Source organism: Schistosoma haematobium, chromosome 6 (assembly GCF_000699445.3).
Source record: "Schistosoma haematobium chromosome 6, whole genome shotgun sequence".
Taxonomy (NCBI): domain Eukaryota; kingdom Metazoa; phylum Platyhelminthes; class Trematoda; order Strigeidida; family Schistosomatidae; genus Schistosoma; species Schistosoma haematobium.
In genome coordinates, this window is record NC_067201.1 from 14,570,405 (window position 1) to 14,583,324 (window position 12,920).

Below are 12,920 nucleotides of genomic sequence, written 5' to 3' on the forward strand. Positions count from 1 at the left end.
AGAAGCTTTGAAACCATGCTCTAATAAATCCATGGTGGGATTTCATTTTCTCGCCGAATAGTTAATATTTAGAATCATGCCGGTCACTTTCTTGGAGAAACTGGATTATCACCAGGAAAAAATCACCAAACGTTAACACATCCATGTCGACCTACAATCCGTAGTGCTGAAGACTAGAGAATAAAGACTTCCTTATTCTGTATCAGAAGTTTAAGACAATTTAGTACTGACTATCACTGATTTCATAACAACGATAAGATGAAACAAACAACTCACAGAAATATCATTTGGAAAGCACAAAAAAAACTGAACATATCAATACCAAAATTGCGACAAAATCATTCCGGTTTGCCGTTGTAAATTGGCACTAAAATGCTTGAAAGTTGAAAATTGTTTTAAATAGTGCGGCCGAATACATAGCTCGCAGTTTGGTCCCCACTTTTCTCATTTGCTCATGTATGTGGATTTTGTATATTATGTACTAGGATCGTTCTGTGCACCCTAAGTGCAGTACCACTAACAAATATTTTGACTGCTGCAAACGGGAATTACTCACTCTTTCCCTGTAGTTTTTTGCTCTTCACTGTGGTTCATGTGAAACTGGGTTGTTTAGCATGTTTTAGTTTGTCCAAGGACTGATGGTAAATGGAGACGGTTTTTTCGGTAAGCTACTTCATTTGCTGTTTTTAATGGTGATTTGTTATTACACATGTTAAACGTTATTATCAAACCTGTATTTAATTATAACCCCACACAATCGTCATTTTAGGTTCACTATGTTTAAGACTTCTCATAAGCTGTCAAGTGTATTTCAAAACCTCTACTGCGATTCTGTGCTTGACTGGCAGGAGGATATTTCGCTCAAAGATTAGGCTCCTTCCCATTCGTAGAACGTCATTTCGTCCTGCCGATACGTGTTGGGCGTAACAGATGTAGACGTTTTCCAGTGTTTATCAGTCTTAGCCTCTCTTTGTTAACCTTTGATTATCAAGGCTCTACATATAGATTTTTTGGTACTTTTTAAATTTGTCACTATCCCTACTGAAAATACTACTCAGCAACTTATCCACTGCTGCCTTGAAATGGTTTATCTAATTTAACCATAACGTCAACTCACGTGTTATCAAAAATCATCTATCATTGTCTACTTAAGAGTTAAAGGTTGCACTAGTCAACGGATCTAGGTGTTATACATGTATTGTGCGTGGAAAATACTTTGACAGTGAACTTCACTTAAGCATGTTTTAGTAGGCCATACTTTAGTGATAGTACCAGCTGGCTATCATTTAATGACAGGAAATATTTCGCTGTGCTTACCGCAAAAAAACCTTATGTCCACGTGACGAGTGCAGTATATCCTTAATTACATCGATGTCGACTTCGTAGCTTGAATATATTCGTCCATACACAATGAGTGAATTAAACAACTGGTAGTAATAACTACTTAGTTTATCATCGTACCGAAGTCACCAGTAAACCTGCTTAAAATACTACTGTTTTTTCTTCCATTTCTTTGTCTCAATTGAGTTTCTTCATAATTATCTCGCTTATCAGACGTTACTGCACCATTATCAAACATCTTGACATTTTTCTTATAATGAGTAACATCAGTAGGTTTAGTAAGTTGAAACTGAATGATCGCTCATAATCACCAACTTGCAGTCTACACAAGTCATAGACCATGTTTCATATTCACAATGTAATGTGAAGTGATTTGTTCCACATTGTACTGCACTGCCTTGTGGATTGGATCTTTATATCGAAGGCTCCGGGTGCGGTCCCCCAAGAAAACCACCTGCTTCGGTTTGGGAACCCGGGCTGTGTAACAGCCCACACACAAATCAAGTGACTTGTATAGTGCATATGTATCCGGTGCCTCCTTGTACCAATTTTTGTGTTAAAATAAATAAATAAATAAAATAGGTCGTCCTATTTAAAACTAACTTGAACTAGGCCCAGTCATTGATTTGAAAAGTAATTTTAAATGCTATGTATTCGGTCCATTAATCTATTTCTACCTTCTCTCTCTTAATTTTACGTTTTTTGTTAAGTTTGTTTCTTAAGGTATCTTAAGTTTTTCCATTAGTCATGTGAACAATTGATGACATCGAACAGCAAATATCTTTCAGATACCTTCATATGAATTCAATATCACAGTTGGTTTGGAATATTTTTGTCAAGTATGCTACGATAATACCTTAATACGACAATAAAACTAGTCACGTTATATTAGATCCAGTATTCGCGACCTAGAATAGTGTCAGATTAACACTAGATAATACTTCATCCAAGGAGTCACTCTCAGTGTTTAAATAAATAAATAGACGGATAGACATCTCGCTTCACAAGCGGCTCAAGACATTTTAATCGAACACTGTTGGCTATATAACAGGTTATGGAGGACTACCAATTGTATATCTCAATTAATGAGTAACAGTTTTCTTCACCACTTATTAGATTTTATGGTAGATGTCCTTGTAAAAACAAAACTTCCCAGAGACCAATTTAACAAATGTGCATCGAATTTAAATACCCAGGTGACAGTATTATTTGATAAAAATGGTCACGAAGTGCAGAGTTTTTTGGTAGCGCTGAGTAATAATAAAAGGATATTTTAAATGCATTTCTTTCCCCCCAAATATTGCTTTTGCACATGTCTGCGTCACAGCCTAGACTGATCTCAGAAGTTAAGTAGTTGAGTGCACTAGTTACTTGATTTAACCGGTCTTAGTGAGTCTGGGTCTGATGAAATCTGACACATTTGGTAAAGCCTTACAGCAAAGGTTCTCGATCGAGAGGGTTGGAGGTCGCATTTAGGTCAGGGAATAATGTTCAAATCAAGAGTTAGTGCACATGTATCCTAAAACCTGCTATAGGGTAAAGTTTCAAACAGCAGATGCGCACAGTGGTCTGAAAACAGCCTAGTTTTTGTTTAGCTTGCTGTCCATAAACCTCATTCTCGCGTTTGCTTATCATGTAGTGTTATAGCTCTCTCTCTCTTACGGTAATGACCCAGCTATTCCTATTGCTTTGTATTCTTGGACACCGATTCACTCGACAAGTCCCCAAATCAGAACACGGTTGAACAGGAAGGAGATTATATTCCAAATAACAAGGTTAGATGGAAGCAAGAAGCAAGTCAGAAGCACAATAGGGAAAACGTCAGTATATTTATAGTTTTTACATAAGAAGATTCCAGAGTATTCTCCAACTATCGACTAGTGCTGATTGGATAAGAATCAGCCAATCAGCGTGCACCAAAGCAATCATGCATTGAGCATGCTTTAATCTAGTCTATGTCCCGCTAACACCTCCCCTCTGAGCAGATTCGTAGGATCTGGTGCTAGGGTCCAACTGCAACCGAGTGACTGGCCTGTGCTTTCGATTAGTCCATCGTCTAGGCAATAAAGAAGTATCACTCTTTTCTTGCACAGAAACTGATGTGTCTATTCCCGGCGTTTTGATTTCAAAGGTGTCTAGCAGAACATCAAGAGGTAATCGATATTGAATCTTGTTGCTGGCTATCGAGGTTGCTTTCAATTGGTTAGCATGACGTACCCAAACTTCCGAGCCAACTGACACCTCGTAAACCACACTCCCCTTCTTTTTCAAGATCCGACCAGCTGTCCATGTAGGATGTTTCCCACGATAGTCCATAGCAAGCACTTTTTGTCCCACCGTGAACAATCGTCTTTGTGCCCCATGATGTCGGTTAAACTGATTCTCCATCGATAGGTTTCGTTGGGGTTCAATAACTGGCGTAGGACGGATGACATCGAAATGTGTTCGTATCTTTCTGCCAAGTAGAGCTTCTGCTGGAGAGACCCCGTTAATTGTCTGAGGGTTCGGTGTAGAGCGATAAATAGACAGGAACCTCTCTAAGATAACTTCAGTGGTCCCTTCCCCTTTGGATTTTTTAGAGCATTTTTAAATTTACTCACAAAGCGTTCCACTTGGCCATTTGATTGGGGATGGAATGGAGGTGTTCGGAGGTGCTGGATTCCGTTCTGCCGACAAAATTGTGAGAAGATTTCGGACGTAAACTGTGTTCCGTTGTCACTAACTATCAATTCCGGGATTCCAAAACGACTGAATAGTTGACGTAGTTTACTGACTGTGCAGCTTGCAGTCGGGTGTTCCATGAGAAAAATTTCTGGCCACTTGCTATATGCATCAACCACCAAAAGGTAAGTTTGTCCATGAAGTGGACCAGCAAAGTCCAAATGTATACGCTGCCACGGTAACTGTGGTATTGGCCATGATTGCAGCTCTGCTTTTCGCGGTGCTTTTGTTGCTAATGCACATTTGGTACACGAACGGGATAGCTGCTCCAGTTGGGTGTCTAAATGCGGCCAGTATACATAACTTCGTGCTAGTGCTTTCATGCGATTTATTCCAGGATGTCCTGCATGCAACTGTTCAAGCACTGCTGGTTGTAGCTTCTTGGGAATTATGACACGTTCGGCAAACAGCAGACAGTCATCGATGATTGAAAGAGAGAGTCTTCGCTGGTAAAACTGTTGAAGCTCTGTGGAATAGATTTTCGAGGGCCACCCTTCTAGGTGGAACTTTCTAACTTCTTGTAGTGTTGGGTCTCGAAGCGTTTCTTCCCTGACTTCATCTGACGACACTGGAGTGTTTCGAATGGCACCTGCCACTATACTTCGTATTTCTGGGTCTACTGCTGTGGAGGCAATGATTATATCCTCTGGTCCAGGATGTTGAACTCCAATTAATCGGGAGAGAGCGTCAGCTTGACCGATAGTATTTGTCGACTGATACTTGATATTAAAATCATAACTCAGGAGCATTGTTGCCCAGCTCTGTAGTCTATTAGCCGTATAGACAGGGATTCCTTTCTTAGAACCAAAGATTACAATCAAAGGTTTGTGATCTGTCAGTAGAGTAAATGTACGACCATAGAGCATTTTATGAAATCTTTTGACTGCGAAAATGATTGTAAGAGCTTCCTTTTCAATTTGGCTGTAGTTTCGCTCGGCTGGAGTAAGTGATCTAGCAGCATGGGCAATTGTCTTTTCTGATTTATCCGGAAACACGTGAGATATCACTGCTCCAACTCCATGACTAGAGGCATCAGATGCAACAACAATTTCCAAGCTGGGATCGAAGTGCGTCAAAAGAATCTTTGAGCTGAGCATTGATTTGACTCTGTCAAAAGATGCTTGACATTCTGCTGACCACTGCCAAGGTTTATCTTTCGATAGTAATTCATTTAGGGGACCTCTCACTCGATGCATTTCAGGCAAGAATGTGCTGTAATGACTGATTAACCCCAAGAAGGATCTTAATGAAGAAACATCAGTTGGTGCAGGCATCTTCTGAATGGCTTCGATGTTGGCAGGGTCTGGTCGGCGACCGTTCTTATCTAAGATAAAACCAAGGTATTTGATCGAATGCATGAAGAAGATACATTTTTCCTCACGTAGTTGGAAACCATACTCCAACACTCGGTTAAGGACTTGGTGTAGTCGATCAGAAAGTTCACTGTCAGTTGAACCCATAACTATGATATCATCTAGATAAGCTGCTGTACCAGGTATACCTGTTAGCATCGTATCCATTATTTGCTGAAAGATGGCGGGTGCGGTCTTGATGCCAAATGGTAGACGGGTGTATTGAAATAACCCTCGATGAGTGTTAATGGTCAGAAGCTCTCTACTATCTTCATCTACTTCCACTTGGAGATAAGCATCAGAGAAGTCTATTTTCGCGAAGCATGTCCCACCATTAAGCTTGGCGAACAGGTCTTCAGGAACTGGTAATGGATATTGATATACATCTAATGCAGCGTTTAAACCGGTCGAGAAATCGGCACATATGCGTATAGTCCCATTGGCCTTCTTAATCACTACGATCGGTGCGGCCCATGCAGAGTAGTTAACTGGTCGGATTACACCAGCCTGTTGCAAGCGATTAAGTTCCTGGTCGACTAGCTCAAGAGCAGCATATGGTACAGGACGTCTCGGGCGAAAAATAGGTATGGCATCTGGTTTTACTGGTAAGTGCGCTTTCATCTTGGTACAGTGGCCAAGGCTATTCTGAAAAACAGAGGCAAACTTTCTTTTCAGTTTTTCTAGTAACCTTTCACCTGTCTTCTTTGGAAGTACTGGGGTGTCCAATGATGAACACGATACGTTACAGATACTGTTAATTGGTATATCCATTATTCCAAGTTTGTCTAGCATATCTAGACCAAGAAGATCAAGGTTCGGCCGTTCTGTTAGGTAACATATTCCTGTACAGTTAGTTCCATTGAAGGAAAATTCACACTGTAATTCACCAACCAGTTTTAGCACACCACCTGATGCGTTTTTAGCCGTTTTCTTAGATGGCATCATTGGCGGTTTACCCAGCAAGTTATACGTTTCTCTAGACACTAACGTGATATCTGATGCCGTGTCAATTTGAAGACGAGCTGATATGCCGTTTATCTGGATGGTAACATACTTTCTCTGAATGTCATAGTTTGTTTGAAAAGCAGCTACCAAAGAAAGAGATTTGGACTCGGCTGATTTCACATGTCGAGGACGTTTATGCTTCTTCTTAGGCTGAGACGTACGCTTCGGTGGACAATGACCTTCTTTATGTCCACGTTTGTTGCACGCCTGACATTTATGCTTCTTGAATGGACAGAATCGGGCATAATGCCAATCACCGCATAACCAGCACGCAGTCCTTGGTTTGTTACGAGTTGTTACCGGCTTCTGAACTTTTAACCTAGTAATAGTATTTACACTACCGCAGGTTAAATTAGGATTTACCCGTTCAATCAACTCGTTGTCGTGTCTGATGCTTTGTAGACGCTTACACTCATCTGTCAATGTTCTGAGTGTGACGTTTGGGTCTTGATCCAGTCGAGCTAAAAGTCTCGTCCTGATCTCAGCATCTTGTGGTGACTGAAGAGCTTTGATGAATATTAAGCATTTAAATTGGTCATCAGTCAACGAGCGTAACTTGAAACGTTCACATTCTCTGTTGACAATGTCTGCTAGAACACCATATTCATCAGCTTCGCGTTTCACCAAATTTAGACACCGATATCGAATACTAAACAACGAGGATGACTCGCCGAATATCTCTGACAACTGAAATACCGTCTCCTCGAAACTGAGCTCTCGAGGTAACTTTGGCAATATATGGTCAGCAAAACGTGCATGTTCATTGCTTCCCAACTTACGTACCAACAATCGGGTCTTCCACGCATCGTCTTGGTTACAGAATTCTGTTCTAAATGTATCTTCCCAACGTTTGAACCACGTGAGAAAAGTATTTCCACTTTCGGGATCATAGATGAATTCTGGGATGCTGCTAGCAACTGCATCACAAGACGTACTTGAAATAGCATGTGAACTCGAGCTGTGAATGTTGAGCTGTTGTGTCAGGGTCTCTAACAACCGCATTTGTGCATCAAGTTGTGCTTGCTGTTGTTGTAGTATTCGGTTAAGCTGGTCATCTGATATGGGCATCTTGAATTTGTTTTCCTTTTTCCCCGTCGCCACTGTTATAATCTCTACCTTTCTTACAGTTTATGACCCAGCTATTCCTATTGCTTTGTATTCTTGGACACCGATTCACTCGACAAGTCCCCAAATCAGAACACGGTTGAACAGGAAGGAGATTATATTCCAAATAACAAGGTTAGATGGAAGCAAGAAGCAAGTCAGAAGCACAATAGGGAAAACGTCAGTATATTTATAGTTTTTACATAAGAAGATTCCAGAGTATTCTCCAACTATCGACTAGTGCTGATTGGATAAGAATCAGCCAATCAGCGCGCACCAAAGCAATCATGCATTGAGCATGCTTTAATCTAGTCTATGTCCCGCTAACATGTAGGCTAAAATTTTAACCTAGAGCTTATTCCTCAATATTCATCACAAGTTTGATCATTTTTAAGAGTGTGTTGGCCGGTGGTCGAAATCAAGTTTAAAAGTAAGTATTGAAAGTCATTACCACGTACTTGCACATAAGGAACTAACCGAATCAAATGAAGCAGGGTCGGTACCTGGGACTTTGATGGGACTACATCCAGTTCCCAAACTGTTTAGTATCTCGCTTGACTTAACTGCTGAGTCTCTATGATCCCACTTTGTTGTCAACTTATCGGTTCATACTGCTCTCCCTCGCTCCATAGTAGACATGAGCTTTTCAATCTCTGAAAGTTAGTGGGCATGTATCAATCCCCACTGATAGTCAATCACAATGTCGTCTTTTTTGGGATAGTCTCAATGCCTATTTGTTTTATGAGTTTGAACAGTTATCTAGCGTTATCTATGTCCAATTCTTTTTCTATCTCGCTTTTTTTCCCACTCAAACTTATTTATTCGTGTGAAAGTCATTTTCTCTCCTCTTCTTTCTTCGAGCTCGCTGAGCGAGTGTTTAAGTACCATTTAAATTAGTAAAGGCTTTTGACACTCGTTGATCTTTTGGTTCAAATCACTGCTGCTTTTACAGTTGATTGGAAATGGTGTCAGTCTATCTCAGGTTAAAAATGTTATGAAGTAGGGTTTTAATCAGTGAGCTAATAAATTTCCAATCGTTAAAATGAACAAAAAGAATTTTCAATAGATGGTAATGTGTGTCTAAGTGTTTGCTGCTCATCAGAATTTTTGAAGTAAACTTAAATTATTTGAATTCAAAGACTGTTAGCGAGACATAGACTAGATTAAAGCATGCTCAATGCATGATTGCTTTGGTGCACGCTGATTGGCTGATTCTTATCCAATCAGCACTAGTCGATAGTTGGAGAATACTCTGGAATCTTCTTATGTAAAAACTATAAATATACTGACGTTTTCCCTATTGTGCTTCTGACTTGCTTCTTGCTTCCATCTAACCTTGTTATTTGGAATATAATCTCCTTCCTGTTCAACCGTGTTCTGATTTGGGGACTTGTCGAGTGAATCGGTGTCCAAGAATACAAAGCAATAGGAATAGCTGGGTCATAAACTGTAAGAAAGGTAGAGATTATAACAGTGGCGACGGGGAAAAAGGAAAACAAATTCAAGATGCCCATATCAGATGACCAGCTTAACCGAATACTACAACAACAGCAAGCACAACTTGATGCACAAATGCGGTTGTTAGAGACCCTGACACAACAGCTCAACATTCACAGCTCGAGTTCACATGCTATTTCAAGTACGTCTTGTGATGCAGTTGCTAGCAGCATCCCAGAATTCATCTATGATCCCGAAAGTGGAAATACTTTTCTCACGTGGTTCAAACGTTGGGAAGATACATTTAGAACAGAATTCTGTAACCAAGACGATGCGTGGAAGACCCGATTGTTGGTACGTAAGTTGGGAAGCAATGAACATGCACGTTTTGCTGACCATATATTGCCAAAGTTACCTCGAGAGCTCAGTTTCGAGGAGACGGTATTTCAGTTGTCAGAGATATTCGGCGAGTCATCCTCGTTGTTTAGTATTCGATATCGGTGTCTAAATTTGGTGAAACGCGAAGCTGATGAATATGGTGTTCTAGCAGACATTGTCAACAGAGAATGTGAACGTTTCAAGTTACGCTCGTTGACTGATGACCAATTTAAATGCTTAATATTCATCAAAGCTCTTCAGTCACCACAAGATGCTGAGATCAGGACGAGACTTTTAGCTCGACTGGATCAAGACCCAAACGTCACACTCAGAACATTGACAGATGAGTGTAAGCGTCTACAAAGCATCAGACACGACAACGAGTTGATTGAACGGGTAAATCCTAATTTAACCTGCGGTAGTGTAAATACTATTACTAGGTTAAAACAACTCGTAACAAACCAAGGACTGCGTGCTGGTTATGCGGTGATTGGCATTATGCCCGATTCTGTCCATTCAAGAAGCATAAATGTCAGGCGTGCAACAAACGTGGACATAAAGAAGGTCATTGTCCACCGAAGCGTACGTCTCAGCCTAAGAAGAAGCATAAACGTCCTCGACATGTGAAATCAGCCGAGTCCAAATCTCTTTCTTTGGTAGCTGCTTTTCAAACAAACTATGACATTCAGAGAAAGTATGTTACCATCCAGATAAACGGCATATCAGCTCGTCTTCAAATTGACACGGCATCAGATATCACGTTAGTGTCTAGAGAAACGTATAACTTGCTGGGTAAACCGCCAATGAAGCCATCTAAGAAAACGGCTAAAAACGCATCAGGTGGTGTGCTAAAACTGGTTGGTGAATTACAGTGTGAATTTTCCTTCAATGGAACTAACTGTACAGGAATATGTTACCTAACAGAACGGCCGAACCTTGATCTTCTTGGTCTAGATATGCTAGACAAACTTGGAATAATGGATATACCAATTAACAGTATCTGTAACGTATCGTGTTCATCATTGGACACCCCAGTACTTCCAAAGAAGACAGGTGAAAGGTTACTAGAAAAACTGAAAAGAAAGTTTGCCTCTGTTTTTCAGAATAGCCTTGGCCACTGTACCAAGATGAAAGCGCACTTACCAGTAAAACCAGATGCCATACCTATTTTTCGCCCGAGACGTCCTGTACCATATGCTGCTCTTGAGCTAGTCGACCAGGAACTTAATCGCTTGCAACAGGCTGGTGTAATCCGACCAGTTAACTACTCTGCATGGGCCGCACCGATCGTAGTGATTAAGAAGGCCAATGGGACTATACGCATATGTGCCGATTTCTCGACCGGTTTAAACGCTGCATTAGATGTATATCAATATCCATTACCAGTTCCTGAAGACCTGTTCGCCAAGCTTAATGGTGGGACATGCTTCGCGAAAATAGACTTCTCTGATGCTTATCTCCAAGTGGAAGTAGATGAAGATAGTAGAGAGCTTCTGACCATTAACACTCATCGAGGGTTATTTCAATACACCCGTCTACCATTTGGCATCAAGACCGCACCCGCCATCTTTCAGCAAATAATGGATACGATGCTAACAGGTATACCTGGTACAGCAGCTTATCTAGATGATATCATAGTTATGGGTTCAACTGACAGTGAACTTTCTGATCGACTACACCAAGTCCTTAACCGAGTGTTGGAGTATGGTTTCCAACTACGTGAGGAAAAATGTATCTTCTTCATGCATTCGATCAAATACCTTGGTTTTATCTTAGATAAGAACGGTCGCCGACCAGACCCTGCCAACATCGAAGCCATTCAGAAGATGCCTGCACCAACTGATGTTTCTTCATTAAGATCCTTCTTGGGGTTAATCAGTCATTACAGCACATTCTTGCCTGAAATGCATCGAGTGAGAGGTCCCTAAATGAATTACTATCGAAAGATAAACCTTGGCAGTGGTCAGCAGAATGTCAAGCATCTTTTGACAGAGTCAAATCAATGCTCAGCTCAAAGATTCTTTTGACGCACTTCGATCCCAGCTTGGAAATTGTTGTTGCATCTGATGCCTCTAGTCATGGAGTTGGAGCAGTGATATCTCACGTGTTTCCGGATAAATCAGAAAAGACAATTGCCCATGCTGCTAGATCACTTACTCCAGCCGAGCGAAACTACAGCCAAATTGAAAAGGAAGCTCTTACAATCATTTTCGCAGTCAAAAGATTTCATAAAATGCTCTATGGTCGTACATTTACTCTACTGACAGATCACAAACCTTTGATTGTAATCTTTGGTTCTAAGAAAGGAATCCCTGTCTATACGGCTAATAGACTACAGAGCTGGGCAACAATGCTCCTGAGTTATGATTTTAATATCAAGTATCAGTCGACAAATACTATCGGTCAAGCTGACGCTCTCTCCCGATTAATTGGAGTTCAACATCCTGGACCAGAGGATATAATCATTGCCTCCACAGCAGTAGACCCAGAAATACGAAGTATAGTGGCAGGTGCCATTCGAAACACTCCAGTGTCGTCAGATGAAGTCAGGGAAGAAACGCTTCGAGACCCAACACTACAAGAAGTTAGAAAGTTCCACCTAGAAGGGTGGCCCTCGAAAATCTATTCCACAGAGCTTCAACAGTTTTACCAGCGAAGACTCTCTCTTTCAATCATCGATGACTGTCTGCTGTTTGCCGAACGTGTCATAATTCCCAAGAAGCTACAACCAGCAGTGCTTGAACAGTTGCATGCAGGACATCCTGGAATAAATCGCATGAAGGCACTAGCACGAAGTTATGTATACTGGCCGCATTTAGACACCCAACTGGAGCAGCTATCCCGTTCGTGTACCAAATGTGCATTAGCAACAAAAGCACCGCGAAAAGCAGAGCTGCAATCATGGCCAATACCACAGTTACCGTGGCAGCGTATACATTTGACTTTGCTGGTCCACTTCATGGACAAACTTACCTTTTGGTGGTTGATGCATATAGCAAGTGGCCAGAAATTTTTCTCATGGAACACCCGACTGCAAGCTGCACAGTCAGTAAACTACGTCAACTATTCAGTCGTTTTGGAATCCCGGAATTGATAGTTAGTGACAACGGAACACAGTTTACGTCCGAAATCTTCTCACAATTTTGTCGGCAGAACGGAATCCAGCACCTCCGAACACCTCCATTCCATCCCCAATCAAATGGCCAAGTGGAACGCTTTGTGAGTAAATTTAAAAATGCTCTAAAAATCCAAAGGGGAAGGGACCACTGAAGTTATCTTAGAGAGGTTCCTGTCTATTTATCGCTCTACACCGAACCCTCAGACAATTAACGGGGTCTCTCCAGCAGAAGCTCTACTTGGCAGAAAGATACGAACACATTTCGATGTCATCCGTCCTACGCCAGTTATTGAACCCCAACGAAACCTATCGATGGAGAATCAGTTTAACCGACATCATGGGGCACAAAGACGATTGTTCACGGTGGGACAAAAAGTGCTTGCTATGGACTATCGTGGGAAACATCCTACATGGACAGCTGGTCGGATCTTGAAAAAGAAGGGGAGTGTGGTTTACGAGGTGTC

The 12,920-nt window shown here is 41.2% G+C and overlaps 1 protein-coding gene across 2 annotated transcripts in view; it reads left to right on the top strand.

The window, feature by feature from the left end:
* Window positions 1–406: 406 nt before the first annotated feature.
* The window catches only part of MS3_00008583 (uncharacterized protein), a 36,047-nt gene continuing 23,533 nt past the window's right edge, over window positions 407–12,920 (top strand). Inside the window, exon 1 of one of the 2 annotated variants that reach the window (XM_051216919.1) lies at window positions 407–2,976. Coding sequence is in view for 1 of the 2 variants with exons in the window: in XM_051216918.1 (XP_051065550.1) it covers window positions 646–663 (18 nt within the window). In the remaining variant the exon portion in view is untranslated. The remainder of the gene's footprint in view (window positions 2,977–12,920) is intronic. The other variant, XM_051216918.1, reaches the window with a different exon arrangement.